The sequence below is a fragment of the Dipodomys spectabilis genome, unplaced genomic scaffold, assembly GCF_019054845.1.
Source record: "Dipodomys spectabilis isolate Male_0828 unplaced genomic scaffold, ASM1905484v1 ptg000015l, whole genome shotgun sequence".
In the NCBI taxonomy this organism is placed as follows: Eukaryota; Metazoa; Chordata; class Mammalia; order Rodentia; family Heteromyidae; genus Dipodomys; species Dipodomys spectabilis.
In genome coordinates this window covers 3474445-3495535 of record NW_024870692.1, presented here as the reverse complement: position 1 = coordinate 3495535, position 21091 = coordinate 3474445, and the positions used below count along the sequence as shown (strand labels likewise).

Genomic DNA, 21091 nt, shown 5'->3' with positions numbered 1-21091 from the left:
AATGGAATGAACTAAACATCATGTTTTCTAGCCTTAGCTACTACAAAGAGGGCACGCCACCTATATGCTTTTATTTAAGTAAAACATGTATCACATTAAGTATATCAAAAGTATTGCTAATATAAAAATGTTCTAACACACAGTAATCTTTGACCATCTTAAATTATTTTAAATGTTCAGTTCATTTTCATTTTGTTTCATTAACATTTTAACTTATTGGTCACATCAGGAAGTAACTTAAAACAATTCATTATTACAGCAAACAGCAGTTAGGTTTCAAGAGTTCGTTTTATTTTTATATAGAAAGAAAGCAATGTCTTTAAAACATTAAGTCACCAAGAGACCTACAGAAAGCATAATATTTTTTAAATTAAAAAAAATCCATACAACAGTTCCTTATCCAACTGTCCTAGTGTTTACGCTACACATGGACAGAAGTCTCCCCTACTATGAGGCTCCATTTCCAGCATTTATTTCCGCTCTAACTGCCACAAATTATACAATACTACAGCTGAACACTGGGCCTCTTTCCTTTCATCTGCACGCCAAGAGCAATCAGATTACCCTGGTAACCAGCGGTCACATGACCAGCACCTGCTCTTTTGGCTGGATGCCACTGACTAAAGCCATCTGCTTCCCTCAATCAGCTTTCAAACATTCTCAACACCTGCGCTGCAGTGTTTTGTGGTTTCTTTTATCAAATCAGTGCAAAACTGCTTCCAAAACTTTACATATTTCTCAAATTTGTTTAAATCAGAGGTAGGCCTGTCAAAGAGTTGAACCACTGCCAGGTAAAGTGAGCTGGCAGCTAGTGCTTTCCACGGTGACCTCTCTCTACCAGAGCGAAGTACATGGTTCAATTTAGTGGGGTTGTAGGCCTGCATGCAACTGTCCTTCAGGAGTAAAGACTCACTGTCTGGAATCAGACCAGAGCCCAGGTCTAAGGAAACATCTATTTGCTGGAAGAGAGAAGTGCTAATGATTTTCCATCTGCTCTTCCCAAGAATGAACTGTACGGAATCTCCAAGATGGCTGAAAGTCAGACAGGACCTCTCCAAATGCTTAGACAAAAAGCTGTAGCCAAGGAAGCACCCCAGATCTGATTACTGAAAGATTGCAAACTCATTAGACCTTGTTCTATAAATGTTCAAAGACAGCTAACAGTTCCACATATCAATATACAAATCAAACACTCTAAGAGTCAAAAAAGGCTACAAAATCTTCAGTGTCCACTCAGATTGTACAGTCCAGGAAAAAAAAACCTGAATTATTGACATTAAATTGCCTGTTACTATTTTGCAATAAGCTAATTTGTACTATCAACTAAGTATTCGTATTTAAATTATTCTGCCCACAAGAAGCTAAAGTCAAGTGTTGAGTTTGTTTTTAATTTTAATAGAAGAAGGTATTATAGAATAGTGGATGAGCACATATGTCAATCAGACTTCGGATCAAATTCCAACTGTCACTTAAGATCTGTGACCCTGGATAAATAATTTACATCTCCTGTGCCTGTTTCTTCAGATACAAAGTGAGGTAAATCATATCTTCCACCAAGATTCGTTATAAAGTTTAAACAACATAATGGGGGGAAAAAGTCATGGAAGAAAGACAGGTAGCACTGGGCATAGATGGTTAAATTCCACACACCTGGAAGACAAGCGACCCCTATTCTCTGGCCTTGGCTCAGCCCCACTAGACCAAATCAACTACAGGGTGTTACAGAGAAGACTCCACTTGCATTGAGGGTTATGGTTAGTTCATCTAAGCAATATAAAAAGAAGGGGGAAAAAAATCAATGAATGATACTGCTAATTACAAGCTTAAAAAAAAAAAAACCCCAAGGAAAACAGACCCATACCATATTCCTCCCTATTCCCAGAACTGCTGCTGTCATTCCCACCCAACTAGGGCAACAGTCACTGCCGCATCTCCCCATCATCCAAGCTGTGGGACAGAAGGACAGAACTTACATTTAGAGTCATTATTAAAGTCTGTAGGATTCAAAACTAGTCTTTTAAAAAACACAGCAATACATAAACTCCTCTTCCATATTATGTCAAAAGCTTGAAGATATAAAGAGCAAGTTCTTTCAAGTTGTTAGTAAGAAATATCCCTTAAATCAACACTATAATATTGAGGAGGAGGAGGCCACTGACAGGCTTAGCACAGATACTGCACCTCAGATCTCCAACAGCACAAAGATGTCTACTATGGGCTAAGCCACAGATGGCTATTACATGACAACCCTAAAGTGCAATCACAAGAGAAGCAGGCAAATATAGCCCATAAGAAACCATGTCTAGGGGCTGGGAAGGTGGCTTAGTGGTAGAGCACTTGCTTTGCATGCCTGAGGCCATGGGTTCGATTCCTCAGCACCACATAAGCAAAAAGAAAAAAGCCGGAAGTGGCACTGTGGCTCAAGGGGTAGAGCACTAGACTTGACCTGAAGAGCTGAGGACATGCCCAGACCCAGAGTTCAGGCCCCACGACCGGACCCAAAAAAAAAAAAAAAAAAAACCATGTCTATCCTCCCACCCCCACCCCCCTCTCTCTCTCTCTTGGTCAGTTGTGGGGCTTGATCTCTGGGCCTGGGCACTATCCCTCAGCTCTTCAGCTCAAGTCTAGTGCTCTACCACTTTGAGCCACAGCACCACTTCTGGTTTTCTGGAGGTTAATTGGAGATAAAAGTCTCAGACTTTCCCACCTGGACTGGCTTTGAACTGCAATCCTTAAATTTCAGCCTCCTAGGCTAGGATTACAGCCATGAGCCTTTAGTACCCAGCTTCTCTTCTGAACTTGCTCTGCCTCCTATATTACCTAGTTCAGAATAATGATGCCAGAACATCACTTCGAAATCCATCTCCACAAGGATCCATAGTGACCAGCTGAGATGTGGATCCAGTACTTATACATAAGTACTTATACATATCCAATATCCTATACGTAATGTCTGAGATTCTAAGTACTGCTAATACAGGGCTTCAGTAGTATTTACAACTGTCAATATACCAGGCCCTTTACTTCCTTATTTTCCAGGCATATAAAACTTGTTCCCACTTTTGTTCCAAGCTGCTCATCTGGGCATTAGCTTGCCCATCACTCATTCTAAGCAGTACTTTCTGACCACCAGTCTGGACTGGGTATGATTTCACTGTTCTTCCTACATGCCATGCCACATGATGTCGCTATACAAAGAACATGTAAAATACACAAAATTCATCGTGTTTAAAATGTATTAAAATTGAAGTAGTGTGAATATGTGTCTTTTGTCAGCTGCCTGATAGGCTCAAAAGAGTACCTGGAGCCTAAGTCTTTGTATTCTTTGTATTCCTGGTGCCTGCTCGGATGAGCTAAGGCTTAGATGAATTAATTATAAAGGTTAGCTTATCTAGTTACTTAAAAGAAACAACAGTAAGTACACTATATAGTTCTTACTACATAGTGGACACTATTCTAAGTGCTTTTTCTCACTAATTTGTTAAAACACAAAAAGCTAGCTATGATGGTTCAGTCTGAGGCAGGAAAGTCATGAGTTCAAGGCAACATAGAACCTAAGCTACCTAATGAGTTCTAGGACAGCCTGAGTCTAGAAGTGAAGGCCTAAGCTCAAAAATCAAACAACAATAACAACAACAACAAACACACACACACACACACACACACACAGCATCTATCTTTATGGTGAACCATCTGTGAAACAATAAAACGGGGCCAAAATATTCACAGACTAGAGGGAAACAAAAACGTAAGCAGGTTTTCAAAACCAATAGAAAGGATTACCATGTACATATTTCATCTCCTAATGTATAAATGTCCTTCTTTTCCTAATTCTTATCTCCCATCAATAGTGATATGATCAAAATACAGAACCCCCTACTCATGCAGCTAGAGGCTGAGATGCAGAGCCACCTACTTCTCATGGTAGAAAGGAATATTCCTAGGGATGCTGCTACAAAGTTTGGAGGGTCATTGTTCTCCAGTCTTAGGTTTCACATTTCATTGGGAGGGTGAAGTGACACTGGTGGGTAAAGTGAAGAGCTCAGAGGCCATAGCTCAGAGACCAAGCACCACATTCTCTGAGTGCCCCAATGTCATCACAACATACATCATCATTGTGAAGAGCATTCTTAACAGCAACCCATTAGAACACAAACTCTGGGTTCAAAGAGTTATACTTACCACAAGGAGGGGCATTATAAGGACTCTACCATTATAGAAGAATTCCTATTCAGCCTAAGATGGTGAGAGGTCATACAGATGGGCTGGGTGCTCTTCACTGAAGACAGGAAAGGATAGTTTCATCCACACTAAAATACAATATAGATGACTAGTTCTTTCTGTCACATACAGGCTTTCTAAATAAAGCTTTATCCAAAGGGCCAGAACTTATTATAAAACCACGGAGCTGACTTTATTTGCTACAAAACACAATGTAGTTAAACACTGATCTGTGTTAGCCTCTAAGGACCTTCATCCTCAGTAAGATAGAAAATTTGAAAGGAATCATATTATGAAACCAAGTTTAATGAAGAGACTATGGTCAGTCAATAATGGCTAGACAATGTAGTTTCCAATCTAGTCGCCACTTTAGATGGAATATGTTAATGAAGATCCTTTTTTTTTTTAAATCACATTGGAGAAAGTCAACCCAAAGGCTTAGGTAAGGAAGATTAATCTGGTTCATTTTCAGAAATGCAAGCTTCTCTACAATTTCACGCTCTCATCTTTTAGGAGAAGGGCAAAAATTATTGAGGCATATTTTTTTACTTCAAATATTAAGGCTTTGGAATAAAGAAGTGAACCCAGTAGATACAAAGAAAGAGAGACACTTGTGGCATAGGATGCCATGTAGGATGTTACACAGAATACCTGTAACTACTGCAACTCTGAGTTATGATAACGAAATGCACAAACAGCTGTTAAGGTCATCGGTTCAATGCCATTGAACTGCTCTTAACTACAGTACAGATTCCCTCTAAGACCTACCTATTAGGCAAGACTAGTCCCACCCTTCTTTTCTCTAGACAGGATCTCACAGCTCAGCCTGAGGTAGAACACACTATTTAGCCTAGGCCAATCTTAAACTCTCAATCTTCCTGCATGCTAAGATTCAGGCATGTACCATTACACCTGACCAGTGAGCTTTTACTTTTTTGGTCAGACCTGGGGTTTGAACTCAGGGCTTGGGTGCTGTCCCTGAGCTCTTCTGCTCAAAAGTGGTAGAGCACTAGCTCTACCTCAGATCTTAGGCTCCTGAGTAGCTAGGATTACACGCATGAGCCACCCATGTCCAGCTCAGTAAGCTTTTTATACAATGAAAAGTAAAAAATAAAAATAGCAAACCAAAATAGAATAAGCACAAGAAAGTTTAGAAGACAAGACACTATGTTGCATATGATCTTTACAACTTGGGGAGGGGTGAAAAGTGAGGAGAAGTAAGCAAGAGATAATGAGGGAGGGGATAACAGTGTTGAAAAAGAAATGAATTCAAAACCTTACTTACATTAACTGTAACTGCCCTGTTTATCACCCTTACAATAATTTTTAAAAAATAAAAAAGACTAATGCAGCATAAAATTCGTAAAAACACAAAGTAAAATTAACCAAACATAATATAATAAAAATTTTAAATAAAATCTTATGACTAAACTAGAATGTTATAATTACAGGCAATAGAACAAATTGAGGAAAGTAGCAAAATGAATACTGAGTGAAAGATAATAAGTCCAAAGATAAACATCTTCACACCAAGACAACTAGTACTCCTCCACTTAAAGTCCAGGAATGCCCAGCTCACTGTCCAACACCTGCCCCTAAGCAAATAAGCAAAATGCTTATATCCATCTTTGTTCTTAGTTGTCCAGCCTAATGCCCACAGACTTTGCTTCAAGCAGATGTCATCACTCTAACTCCTAAACTCTAATCCTAGCTACTCAGGGTTGAGAACACAGGATCCTGATTCAAAGCCAGCCTGGGCAGGAAAGTCTGAGACTCTTATCTCCAATTAACCACCAATGAGCCAGAAATGATAGAGTGCTTCTGTCTCATGTCTGTAATGCTAGCTCCTTAGGAGGCTGAGATCTGAGGACTGATGTTCAAAGCCAGACCAAGCAGAAATGTGTATGAGACTCTTATCTCCATCTAAACACCAAAAAAGCCAGAAGTGGAGCTGTGGTTCTAGTGGTAAAGCACTAGCTTTGAGCAAAATAAGCTAAGGGTACTCAGGCCCTGAGTTCAAGCACTTTTCTCTCTCTCTCTCTCTCTCTCTCTCTCTCTCTCTCTCTCTCTCTCTCTCCTCTCTCTCTCTCTCTCTCTCTCTCTCTCTCTCTCTCTCTCTCTCTCTCTCTCTCTCTCTCTCTCTCTCCAGAAAGCAGTATGGTGGTTCCTCAAAAGATTAAACCTAGAGCTTCCCTATGACCCAGCAATTCCACTCCTGAGCATTTATCCAAGACCACACTAAAACTACCAGAACAACCATATTCACTGTAGCACTGTTTAATATACAAAGATATGGAATCAACCCAGATGCCCCTCAGTAGACAAATAGATCAAGAAAATGTAGTATATATACACAACGTAAGTCTATGCTTCAATCAGGAAAAGTGATATAGCACCCTTCATAAGGCAATGGAAGGACTTGGAAAAAAATTATATTAACAAGGTAAGCCAAGCCTAAAGAAACACAGGTTCCATGTTTTCCCTCATTTGTGGTAACTAGAATGTGCCTATAAATCTACAAGTAAACATACTGGATGGTAAAAGACAAAAAAAAAATTACACTTAGACATGATAAATTATACAGAACTCTAAATATTCGCACATTAAGACGAAAGGAGGATATTCTCAGGAAAGGATCACAAAGGCTCAATAAGTATGTGCATATGATCATATAAAATGGTGTTTACTGAAATGAATTCCAAGAAATGGAAACAAGAAGTTTTTTGTTATTTTGATTTTACGTTTTTGTTTGTTTTCTCCTTTGCTGCTGTTTTTTATTTCTGTACCTTATGTCATGTATGTAATTTTATTTGTTTGGGGGAGGGTAAGGGAAAGCACAGAAATAATGAGACAAAGGGTGAACGAATTCAGCAGAAATACTCAGTAGCCAGTATGTTGAAAATGAACTATACAACTTGTGGGAGAGTGGAGTCAGGAGGGAAAACTAGGAGAAAGCAAGGAATAGGTGACACTGTTCAAAAAGAAATGTACACATTACCTGACCTATGTAACCATAATCTCTTTATACATCACCTTTATAATAACAAAAAAAACTTCTCTCTACTTTTCTGTTTGAGAGATACCTTGTAAAAGAAAGTAAATTATATTTTATTAAGAACAAATGTATGATTTTAATGACAAATTATTAAATCAAGTTCTATGAAAATCACTAATGAAACAAAATATTAAGACAAGTTACTTAAACTCTCACTTTTAAAATTTAAAAATAAAGTTCTAACTTAGTACACTAGCTGTATTAAACTTTTAGGAAAAGAATACAAAAGAAAAATCAAGAAAGAGCATGAAGTCTAACTTGCTTTCATTCACAATGTTCATTTCAAATTCAACACTTTGTGTCATTGAAGGTTACAAACAAAGCTGCACCAAGTGGCACTCATGGGACTGGAGCTAGAGCGGGAACGTGTCTGCCTGAAAAAGGACTCTAGTTTTGGTTTGACCTTTTGTGGTATCTATCAGGTCTCTGAAACCTTTCCTGGTGAATATTTTTCCTAATCTGTACCAGCACTGGGTATTTTATATTTTCCAATAATATCAGAACCCTTCAGGGTTCCACATTTTTTAAGGACTTTTTGTTTGTTTGTTTAGTGCAATACAGGCACATAAACAGGCCTGAGAGCAAAGGAACAGAATTGAAGACTTAGGAATGATCCAACCTAATCTTTGATAAGGGAGCCAAAATCATCAGATGGAAGAAAGACAGCTTCTTTGACAAATGGTGCTGGCAGTATTGACTATACATATGTAGAAAACTGAAATTAGATCCTTATATATTACCCTGCACCAAAATCAACTCCACATGGATCAAAGACCTTGAGGTAAGAGCAAATACCCTGAAATTATTACAGGAAGGGATAGGGGATACACCAGGGCTGCTTGGTACAGGTTGAAACTTCCTAAATAAAAATCCAAAAACACAACAAATCAAGGAAAGGCTGAATAAATGGGATCACATTAAACTACAGAGCTTCACTAGCTATACAACAGATAAGGGCCTCATATCTAAAATATACCCAGAGCCTAAAAAATTAAAGCCCCCAACAACAAATCCTCAAAGAAACAACCACCCCATTAACAAATAGGCTAAAGAATTAAAAAGAGAGTTCTCTAGAGATGAAATAAGAATGGCTAATAGACACATGAAGAAACATCCAACATCTCTGGCCATAAAAGAAATGCAAATCAAAACTACATTGAGATTCCACCCCACCCCAGTTAGAATGGCCATTATCAAGAAAACAAATAATAAGAGCTGCTGGCAGGGATGTAGTCAAAAGGTAACACTACTACACTGTTGGTGGGAATATAAACTGCTCAACCACTCTGGAAAGCAATATAGAGGTTCCTCAGAAGACTTATCATAGTGCTCCCCCATGACCCAGCAAGCACACTTCTAGGCATTTATCCAAATGAGCACAAACAAGGCCACACTAAAGCTACCAGCACAACCATGTTCATTGCAGCATTATTTACCATATCTAAGATATGGAACCAACCCAGATGCCTTTCAGTAGATGAATGGACCAAGAAAATGTGGTATATATACACAATTCTATGCTGCCATCAGAAAGAATGACATCACTTCCTTCAGAAGGAGATGGAAAGACTTGGAAAAAAAATCATTAAGTTAAGTAAGCCAGACCCAAAGAAACATAGGCTCCATCATTTCTCTCATTTGTAATAGTATATATCTAGAATAGTCTTAGCAGAGGATAAAAACAGCTCAATAGCTATGCACATATAGCCATATAAAATGATGCTAATAGAAATTAAATCCAAGAAATGGGAATCAGGGTTTTTTATTTTCTGTTTTTTGTTTTTATGGATTATGTGAAGTAATTTCCTTTTTCATTCTGTTTCGGTTTCTTTTGGTTTATCCCCTGTTGTCATTTTTTTGATTTTGGTACCCTGTATCTTGTATATCTGATTGGAGAAGGGAAGGGAAATAACAAAATGATGAGTTGAAGGACAAAGGGTGAACCAATGCAACAGTAATACTCACAAGACACTATGTTGGAAATGAAGTTTACAACTTGGGGGTAGGGTAATCGGGAGGAAAGTGGGAGAAAATGAGGGAGGGGTTAACATTTCAACAACAAATGTACTCATTACCTTACTTATGCAACTGTAATCCCTCTGTATATCACTTTTACAATTAAGTTAAATTAAAATTTTAAAAGTGGGCTGGCAATGTGGCTTAGTGGTACAGTGCTTGCCTAGCATGCGTGAACCCCTAGATATAAACACATAAACACAAAAGGCCAGAAGTAGTGCTGTGGCTCAAGTGGTAGAGTGCTAGCCTATAGCAAAAGAAGCTCAGGGACAGTGACCAGGCCCTGAGTTCAAGCCCCAGGACTGGCAAAAAGTAATAATAATTATAATAAAATTAAAATTTTAAAGTGCAGTACAAAGTTCTCCAGAAAGAAGCAACTTGATTTTTAACATCAATATAGTCTAAAGAAAAGATAAGTTTTATGGATTGAATTAAGATCTTCCAGAGGAACTTGGAAATTAAATCAGTGCAGTTAGCTAATGTTATCTGATCACTGAGGCTCAACATAGACATTTACCACTCTGCTTACTTGACCCTCTCTGGAACTATAATGTAACACCATAGGAAGCAGTGGCCACATCCATAATCTAACTACTTAGGCTGAAATCTCGAGGACTATAGTTTCAAGCCAGAAAAGTGTGTGAGATTCCATCTCCAACTGACCAGCAAAATGACAGACTAGAGGTATGGGTCAAGTGGTAGAGTACCAGCCATGAGCAAGAATGGTCAAAATACGTGTGTGTATGTATGTATGTTTGAACTGACACAAAATTGGTGCCTTTTAGGTATCTTACTCTGTAATCCTAGCTACTCAGGAGGCTGGGATCTGACCATGGCAGTTCAATGCCACCCCAGTAAAGTCCATGAGATTCATCTCCAATTAACTAGCCAAAAGCCAGATATGGAGGTATGGGTCAAATGGTAGTGAACAAAACAGCCAAGCAAGAGTATGAGGCCTTGAATTCAAGCCCAGTACCAAGATACACTTGCAGGCATGCATGTATGCACACGTGTGTGCGCATACACACACAATGCCTTTCAATTGCTGCTTGCCTTTCAACTACTACTTACTACAGAATACTGTTCCAAGTCTCAAACTGTAAGGCACTCACTAAGTTTTACTTATGGAAAGCATTCTTAAAACTTGAAGAAGAAAAGAGGCAACTTCAGCAGTCACAACCCCACTATGGTGGATTCAAAATTGTAATTATCTTCTTGCATCGATCTGCCATTGTAGTTAATATCACGGAGAAATGCTACCACCCACATGTCAATGGGGTGCTGTAGATAGGAAGAGAAATAGGCAGACCAATTAGTCAAACTACAAAGAAGAGAGTACCATCAAAGCAAGAAAAGTCAAACTTCTGTGAATGATACTGTTCCTATCAAATTCTGGACCACACACAAAATTAGCATTCTAATGAAGGTTTAAGGATGTTGTCCTTCTAGTAAAGAACAGTCTTATTTCCTTAATTCACACTATTTCTCTATTTAGTATTTTAAAGCTAAACCACAGACTTTTAAAGGTGGCTGAAGTAAGAGATGACTCCTGCTTGGTTCAATGGCTTGGCACAAATATCAAATGATTTAAGGGACACTTTGTTTAAGCAGACCACAACTAGCAAAAAGTTCTTTATGTTATCAGGAAATAAACTTTGCATGTGTACACAATTTTATATTTTTTCCAAAACATTCTCACATAATACTTTTAATCTTAAATCAGCTTATTATTTCTTCTGATCTTTATTTCTCTACATCACAATCACATGTAATCTGGCAAAATAGGCTACACCTTAAAATTCCACTTAGGAGAGGTTTCAGAAGGATGTGTCTTCAGGAAAATTTCCCTCTAACATCCCATGACTACTCATGGCCTCCACCTTTCCCAACTTTCATTTTGTGGGTACAGTGCGAGCTGAAAGCAAGTTCTCAATCACCCCCTGCCGACATAGACAAAGTGGCAGAAGACCACTGCTTTGAAGCCCGCTGTAGTTTAAGGATGGACAGATGTATATTCCTAGCAGGCCCAGTGTGGTCCCTTCCAGAATTAAGCAGACTGCATGAGTGAGCAGAACTTTCTTCCAAAGGTCAGTGGTGCTAGGCAATCTCTTCCTCAGGGATATGAACTAAACTACATGCTGCCAAAGATAACAGAGCCTGTACTCAAAGTAGCTGTTGACTCTCCAACCTTGCTTGTTCTCTTGATTTAAAATGAGTTGGAAAAGAAGGGCATAAAGGGGCCTCTCAAGGACAACAAAAGGCCCTAAATGAGTTGTCCTTAAAGAAAGGACTGGGAATTTAAATCATCCTTTCCTTTCTTGGTTATAGGAAAATCAAACTTTGAGACAAGCAGGATGTGGGCAGCTGGCCCATCCTTAACCTGAAGCTTCAACTTAATGAACCAGAGACCAGAGAGGCTAGGTTCACAGGCTCAGACACATGACACTCATGGACACTTTCACTTCCTTTTTCTACCCAATACCGAAAGCACTTAAAAGTCCACTTTGGAACTACACATTTTAAAATATATCTCCTCTTCTACAGGCATCATTGTCAAAACAGTCAATATTTATCCCTCCAATTGTCCGATAGCACAAATAACAAGAATAGAAGAGTAAGAAGAGAGAGAGAAAAAAGGAAAACTATGGGTTAATGTACTAAGTATGTTGCTGGTAGGAAAATACCTGAATATCTAGGGTTGTTGTTTTGTTTCTGTCGGTACTAGAGCTTGAGCTTGGGACCTGAGCACTCTTTGAGCTTTTTTGTTCAAGGCTAGCTCTCTACCACATTGAGCCATTGCTCCTCTTCTGGTTTTCTGATGGTTAACTGGAGATAAGAGTCTCACAGATTTTTCCTACCTGTCTTCAAACTATGATCCTCAGATCTCACTCAGCCTCCTGAGTAGCTAGGATTACAATGAGCCACCAGCATCCAGCTTTTTTTTTTTTTTTTGCGGGGGTGGGGTGGAGGAGGTACTTATTACCAAGCCTGGCTTAATGGTTTTTGTGTTTAACTCTAATTTCTATCAAGAAATTTTGCATATACTAGAGCACACTATAAAATATGTATTAATTTATCAAAATGTATCACTGTTAGGCTTTCACACTAAACATAAATATTTCTTTTTTTTCTTTTTTTTTTGCCAGTCATGGTACCTGAACTCTGGGCCTGGGCATTGACCCTCAGCTCTTCAGCTCAAGGCTAGCACCCTACCACTTGAGCCACAGCACCACTTCCAGCTTCTTCTGCTTATGTGATGCTGAGGAATTGAACCCAGGGCCTCATGCATGCAAGGCAAGCACTCTACCACTGAGCCACCTTCCCAGCCCATATTTCTTAAGTAAATAACCCTTCATTGTAAAAACAAAATGAGAAAATAGTACTTGAAAATAAGTTCCTTAGAAAAAAAACTTCTACATAAACTATTACTGTTAATGGCAATCACAGTGAAACACGCCTTTCAGGTTTTTGCCACAAAATAAGAGTAGTGTATCCATTCCCCAATTGACAATAAAAATGATATCTTCACACAACTGAATTTTTTTTTTGCTTTGTACTAAATTAAACACTAGGGATAGAGAACAGAATAAGGAACAAAATGTATTCCTAGAAACTGCATCTGCAGCAAATCATATTGCTTCATTTAACTTCAATAGTCAAGTCATAGTCTTTGGCCAAATATATCTCTCTCTGTGCATTCAAGGAATAGCTAAATGGACCACTAAATCCTTCAAGAGGCATTTGGTGGAAGCTCTTCTTCCAAATTCTCTCATTCCACAGGGTGCATGCATGTACAACAGAAATGCCAAAAACAAGAATGCAAATCCTCATATTTCAGTTGCAAGGATCCTTGCATATGCAAAGAGACATCCTCTCTGCAGGCGCTGTTGGCTCAGGCCTGTAATCCTAGCTACTCAGGAGGCTGAGATCTGAGGATCACGGTTCAAAGCCAGCCCAGGCAGGAAAGTCCATGAGACTCTTATCTCCAATAAACCACTAGAAAACCAGATGTGGCACTGTGGCTCAAGCAGTAGAGCACTTGTCTTAAGAGCTGAAGAGCATAAGGACAGCGTCCAAGCCCAGAGTTCAAGCCCCATGACTGACAAAAAAAGAAAAAAGAGAGGAGAAAAGGATAATAACAGTTTTATTACAAAAGAGGAATGTAGCCTGTTTTCTTCAATTTACTGGATTTTAAATGCTCTTTTCTGAGATGCTAAATAATTTTTTATGTCCCACTACTGTTCTATATACCATATCCAGGGCAAATTCTTTTAAGTTCTCTTGCATAGGAAAGACAAATGAAACTGTTTTCTGGTGGTTAGGGGAAAAAAAGTCCTGTTCTGAGAATGGTCAAATTTTTAAGCTTTTGCCACTTTACAGAACCAGGTGGGCTGCAGGGAGAAAAAGAAACCAGGGGTCAAAGCATGGGAAGAAAGCCAGCCCCTTGACAATAGCCATTCTCTCTCCCTTATTACCTAAAGTATGTGAATGGTGCAGACCAGCTGACCCAGCTCCCTCCCTGCCAGTGACACAATGCAGAGAGCCAGACCACCAGCAGGTCACTTCTTCACCGCCTACTCAAAGGACAGCAAAGGACAGTGTGCTGTTTGTAGAACCGCAACACTGATGTGGCATACAGGGCTGCAGAGGAAAGATGCAAGCATTACTAGGGCTAAATTTTTATTTCTCTTCTGTTTATTCCCTCTGTTTCAGCCCTCTGTAGGAAAATTATTTTCTGTATAAACAAATTCATCAAGTTAACTTATTCAAGGATGGAAATAACTGGTATCACATAACATTTTGCAAAACAAAATTGCCACTGTTGTATTCTAGTGCTTAAAAGCAAACTGCTACGGCAATTCAACCCCAGCACTAACATAACCCAAACCCCCTATTACCTTCATCACTGCATATTCAATTTACATAATTATTCTGCTATGCTGTTCAGAATTTACATGTAGTAGTATGCGTTCTGGTTATCCTTGATTCAGCAATGCTATTTCCTTGTAGATGTAGCAGAACAAGGAGACTACAACTGAACTCATCCAATCAATAGAAATAGAACAAAGTGTTTTGATAAAATAATGGTTTGGTTGTTAATTAACTTAAAATGTAAATTTAATTGTCATATGTTTGAACAGCCAACCTTAAAAGACCACTACCAACAGGAAAGACCTTTCACAACACAGTCACTGAGGTTGGCAGGGCCAACAGAGGTAGAACTCACAGCCTCAGCGCCTCCCACAAAACCCAACATGGCTTTCTAAGTTTCTAAGACATATAATATCAGCTCCCTTTCACTTGTTCATCTTCAAATTTATTGGAAGTATTTCAATCAAATATTTTCAGGCTCCATGTGATAAAGACTGTTGCCTACAAAACACTGACTGGGACTACTAGTCAAAGCAACAGAGGGAAGGGAAGAACTTAACTAGGCTCTCTTCCTGGAAGAAAATATATCCTCTCCTTCTTCCTATCAGAAGTGTGAGACTGTGCTGCAATGTATACAGCATTCTAATAGTTAACTCACAGATCTCAACAGGAGGTAAGGATACTCATGTAAGTTTTAAAACAGGGCCAGTCTGATATACAAGAGTTTGAAAGAGTAAATATACTTGGAAATTTATGACAGTATCTCACAAAGAGTGTTTTTCATCAATTTCTACCATTAGGTGAAAAATTCAAAAGATCACAATGAAAACTGAAGCCAGAAACATCTTAACACTAAAATGAATATTAATGATATATGTTCTGAATTCCAGAATACTTTTAAGAGAAAAACATTATTTTTCAAACCTCACTTTAATTTCTTTTTCCTTGGAAGAAATAAGCACACACTTCTTCCTGCCAAAAGCGTAATACTCAGATTTTGGTAATCACAATTTTTCAAACCACCTCATAATCATAAAATCAGACTGAAATTCTGTCTTCATTATTTAGCAATATATTCCTAACATTTAAAATAGTACCTGCAGATAATAAGCACCTACTAAAACATTTCCTCATAAAGAAGTTGGCTTTATATAATAAAATGCTCATAAGGAGAAAAAATGGACATCAGACAATAAAGCATAAAAGATGCAAAAAGTAAATATAAAGTTTTCAGGAAGTTTAAATTACTGAAAATAAGGGCTGGGAAGGTGGCTCAGTGGTAGAGTGCTTGCCTTGCCTGCATGAGGCCCTGGGTTCGATTCCTCAGCACCACATAAGCAGAAAAAAAAAAGCCGGAAGTGGCGCTGTGGCTCAAGTGGTAGAGTGCTAGCCTTGAGCTGAAGGGCTGAGGGACAGTGCCCAGGACCAGAGTTCAGGCCCCACGACCGGACCAAAAAAAAATTACTGAAAATAATTCAGTTGTTTGGGCACCAGACAAGATATTCACAGGAAAGGTTAAAATGTGCTTGTGACATTAAGTATCACAATCTCACAATACTGTGAAATTTGTGAAATTTATGTAACAACTTAACCTCAATAAAAAAATAATTAAAAAAATGATATTCACAGGAAAATGACTGTCCTGTTGACATATCATAAAACAATGTATGGAGTTATTTAGATATTTCTAGCCAGAAAACTGCTAGAAAGCAACACATCCTTTCATTTTGTGGTAGTATCTTTCCCATAAGAGACATAATCTTCTCTACTGTATTTGTGTGCCTGTGTGTGTGTGCACATTGCAGCCTACAAGTCAACGTTTTACAGGACAGCAGTCTCAAAGTGTTCAAGATCACTATAGAATGGAGCCTATGTGTACATGAATGTGTGTGCATGTGTTTACACATGCATGTGGTGGCAGAGGGTGGGGCATGTTTCCTAATAGAGTTTGTAAAGAGGCTTAGATTAACAAAGTCTGACCGTACTTCCATCTGGAAACTATATTTTCTAACATGAGCCATATTCTGAAAAATAGATTCAGATGTTTGGAACAGGTTCAGAACAGTTGTTAGAAATGTTCAGTACAAATGAAAAGAATTAGTCTTCAATGTCTTCTCCTCTCAGATTTTCTTACTGAATAAATATGCCTTCTGGGGGGTCAGAAAGTTGGTTGGGGACTATCCAGTAAAGTAGACTCTTTTCTAGAACCTAGAATTCATACTGTTTTGAGAGCATATCTAATGGATGACTGCTATTTGATTTCTCTCATGCTACCCAACAGGACTTCAACCTGCCCTTGGAAGGCTTAGCCTGCCAAGTAGAGAGAATTAATTCTCTTGTTTCAAAATCTGAGAAATAGGGTTCAAGTATCTTGCTTTCTTCTTCTATACTCTTTCTTTTCCACTTCTGCACAGCCACTGAAGATGAGGCTATGGGATTATGCTTCCAAATAACTGCTGCTAACCTGATTCCATTTGCTAAATAACAGACTTTCACAAAAATAGGAAAACTGATTTTTAAATAATTTTATCCAGTAATGTTTCTAAATCAACAGTTCACAGTGACAATACTAAATTTTAAAATGCATAATAAAAAAACCTAAACTTTCCAGCCTAAATATCAGAGAGAGAAATTCAACAATAATGAAGGACATAAACATGCCTTCGGCCCACCCTGCCCTGCGGCTTCATAGACCATCATTGCTACAGGCACAGGTTCACTATCAGTTTTTTGTGATGGTTCCTGCCCACAGCCTACCTTGACTTTTTGCTGGATTTGGGTTTTGGCGTGGCAGTTTTTGCTTTCTTTTCCTTTGGCTCTTTGGGAATCTTAGGGGTTTTGGGGGTCTTGGGTTCCTTGGGCTCTTTTTTCTCCTTAGGTTCTTTCGGTTCCTTCGGATCTTTTTTTGCCTTCGGCCTTTTCTTTTTCTTTTTTTCTTCTTGAGACCCATCCAATGTGTTCCTATTTAGTTCTTGGTTATCAACCCCACCAGGGAAGTCATCTTTACCAAAACTTTTACTGGGATCCTCTGCAATAATGTGGTTGTTTTTCTTTTTCTTCTTCTTTTGCTGTGGCTGCTGTTCTACTGATGGCAGGTAATCATCGCTCTTCACTAGCTGAGCATTCGGTCCACTAACCTGAGTCATATCCGGCACTGGTTTCTCTAGAAAGGGCTCCGATGGAGAATGCTAAGAGACACAAATAGGAATTGAAATCAGTTTATCATTCTTTACAGTAAAGAAAGGAACTGAAAGTTGGTGGCTGATGTTTCTGAAAGTTAATTCTATACTCAAGGAATCAGATATTTTACCTCCTATACAGTTGTAAAATCTACCATTTTCTCTCATCCAAAAAATGTTCAAGCTTCTAAATAAGAATGTTTAAAAATTTCAATGTAATAATACAGAAAAAAATCAGCAATGAAAGAAAATCTATCACTGAGCTAGATATTGTTCTTTTTTTTTTAAACAGGCTATATGGCAAATGGTGGATGACAAGAAAAAGCAAACACAAAGAATACATCAAGGTAGAGTTCTTTTCCCTGTGTGGTTGTGTGAATGTAAATTAACAGTACACCACTTAGCCATTTTTAAAAAGAGTAACTATATACAACATTGCAGGATTCTGGTGACGTGAAGTAGGAAGAAAATGTTAAGTGCAACACATACATTATATACAGTAAAAGTTTATGTCTGGTTTAAATGACATTACAATGTCAAATTAAAAGCATGTATCAAACAATGATTTTGCATTGATTACTTTTCTTATACTGGTATGAAATGAGTAATCTTTTTCTTACGTTCTTAACCTTTACATTTTGAAATTTCACAAATTACTTCAATAGTTCATTTGTTATGCATTATATTTGATATTCACTAGGAACAGTCCAAGAGAGTGCTTTACAACAGAAGAAAACACTGACAAATGGGACAGCATCTTGTCAGCTGAAATAAGAATAAGTGACCCGGATATGTAGCAACCTCACAGCCCATGACCCAAACCAGGGAGGAGTTGGATTATTGTCCATATGGCCAATTATGATATCTAACAAATCTGTATTTTTTTTTCATATTCTTCTCCTGGCACATAATACCTGCAAGATGAACAATCTTACTGTGTGTGGCAGGCCTGGGCTTCACATACATAGTACGATTGAGTCCCAGTCCCAGCCCAACTAACAATATAAGATGGTCTTACTTATAGTTGAAGACATGACATTTTATACTTAGTCCAAGGATACACAAATGACGACAGAACTGAGTCTGATGTCAAAGTCAATATACTACACAATGTACAAAAGGAGCAGGGAAGGCAACAGTGTTCAGGTCTACACCCAGAGAACGAAGACTAATGGAACATAAACTAAGTCTTGACATGGGAAAGAGAAAAATTAAATCAAGCATTTGAATAGACATCATATAACTCAGGATCCAATATAACTCATATTCATGGAACATTTACCCAATGCCATGTATTGAGGTTTTGTGCCAATTTACTTGAATTTCACAACAAAAATATGAAAACCTGCATGGCACTGGTGGCTCACATCTGTAATCAGGAGGCTGAGACCTGAAGAAACTTGGTTCAAAGCCAGTCCAGGAAGAAAATTCCACAAGACTCTACCCCTAATTAGCCAGGAAAATGCCAGACCAGAGGTATGGCTCATGTGTTACAGCACTAATTGTGAGCAAGAGCCAAACAAGAGCAGGAGACCTTAAGTTCAAACCCCAATGTTGTCCCTACCAAAAAACAAACAAAACAAACCCAACAATAAACAAAAAACAAAAGTTATCCATATCTTTTAGAAAGGAGTAACAGGTCCCAGCAGGAGATCTGAATCTAAGTTACCTAAATCCAGTACTCTTTGACTCTCACCATCTCTTTTTGGGAGGGGGCGGGGGTTGGCTGTGGGGCTGGTTTTCTGATGGCTTACTGGAGATAAGAGCCTCATGGTCTTTTGTGCCCTGGCTGGCTTTGAACTGTGATCCTCAGTTCTCTGCCTCCTGAGTAGCTAGGATTACAGGTGTGAGCCATTGGTACCCGGCTTCCCCATCTTTTCTTAAAAGCTCATACACAAATATCTTTCTAGGAAAGCTCAAGAAGCTTCATTCCATTTCCAAAAATGTGATCCCCAAACTATTGAAAATAGTTATACCACTCCTGACAAAACTTGCTATGGCTACTGTGGAAACCTATGTTCAATTCTCTAGCTTCAAAGACAGGGGGGGAAAAAAAAACAGAACAAAAAAACATACAACTCCCCCAGAACTCCACTATTAGCTACTTATCTAGGGTAACCACTTCACTCACATGGGATTTGGTTCATCTACAAAGTGAGTAGTTTAGGTTAGTTTTTTTTTTTTTTGGAATCCGGTCGTGGGCCTGAACTCTGGGCCTGGGTGCTGTCCTTCAGCTCTTCAGCTCAAGGCTAGCACTCTACCACTTGAGCCACAGTGCCACTTGCAGCTTTTTCTGCATATGTGGTGCGGAGGAATCGAACCCAGGGCCTCATGCATGCAAGGCAAGCGCTCTACCACTGAGCCACCTTCCCAGCCCCGAGTTTAGGTTAGTTTTCAAAGTCTATTCCAAACTGTTATGGAGGAATGTGGATATAGCTCAGAAGTAGCTCTAGCCTACCGTGTGTGAAGACCTGGGATTGATCCCCAATACCACAAAGACACTAACAAAAAACTTCATCTTATATTAAAAATCTTAAAATACATATTTCCCTTTTAAGGTCACAGAAGAGAATGATGAATCTGAAAGTGTTGTAAGAGAAGCCAAGAAATAAGTTCGAGGAGAAACACTCAAACATAAATCTTACATAAATGGCTTACATACAGTGACAATACAGCTAATCACAAATGGAAGAGCTAACTCATGCCCTCTATTTCCCCTCATAAATGTTCCAAAACCAAAATGAAGGTACCATCCAAATTATCTTTACCTAAGCACTAATGAAATCTAACTTAAACTGTTTTCTTATATTTAAATAGCTTAAAGTTTATTTAACACATTTCATTTACTAATGTAATTGAAAAGAGAAAACATTTGGGGAAGGGCAAAGGACATAGAAATCAACCTGTTTGAAAGAAAAAGTTGTTCTTTGAAAGAAAAGTCTTTAACAATGATTAAAACTTAGAACTAAAAGTTAATATCGGATCTGGTTCCTTTCTTTAATCTGCATAGAATCGACTCCAGTAACAAAACGCCATTATCAAATAAGAGATTTCCTGATCTACAGTTATAAATTAGAAAAGGGAAGCATACAACATAAAAAGACTGAAAATTTGCATACCTACTTCAGCATACAAATCATTTTAGATGTGTGTTTTAGAAATAAATGATGACACAAATTAGTAACCTAGTAAAAATTTTAATCTTCCATAGAAAAGAAAAAATAAGCATTAAATATAAAAAAGTATTAATCTTGTTTGATACTCGACAGAATTATGTTTTGGTACTATCTGAAAGAGGGTGAAAAAGGTGCTCAGAAACATTATAGTGTTTACTAGACCTACATCTCCTTAAATCTTTTAGAGAAAAGCTGTTTTTGTAAACATTTAACAAAGAACAGATGGCCTGCCTTAATCATGTGGGGAAAAAAACCTGGAGCTTCTAGTAATACCCTGACAAAGTCTCCCAGCCCAGCCATCCCCCGTCACCCCCACCAGATGCGTGGTACAGTCTTCTCTAATGCTATTTAATTTTACAGCGGACATTTTCCCATCAATTCCCACTGCCTGACAGGTAATCAATGCCATTAACATCTGATATTACCATAGAGGGCATTCCTAAAACCTCTCATTTATTAAAGTAAATGTGGAGAATGTTAGATACCTGCGGTATATTCAAACATATCCTACAGGACTTTCTGCATGGTATATTTTCTATCCTAACTCCACATATTTTTTGGAATATGAAGGA

At 38.3% G+C, this 21091-nt stretch overlaps 1 protein-coding gene across 3 annotated transcripts in view; it reads right to left on the bottom strand.

Annotated features, from left to right (window-relative positions):
- Positions 1-21091, bottom strand: part of Chd7 (chromodomain helicase DNA binding protein 7) — a 214988-nt gene that overhangs the window by 85828 nt on the left and 108069 nt on the right. For all 3 annotated transcript variants that reach the window (XM_042666031.1, XM_042666047.1, XM_042666039.1), the window contains exon 3: positions 16922-17352. In XM_042666031.1, the coding sequence (XP_042521965.1) occupies positions 16922-17352 (431 nt within the window). The remainder of the gene's footprint in view (positions 1-16921; positions 17353-21091) is intronic.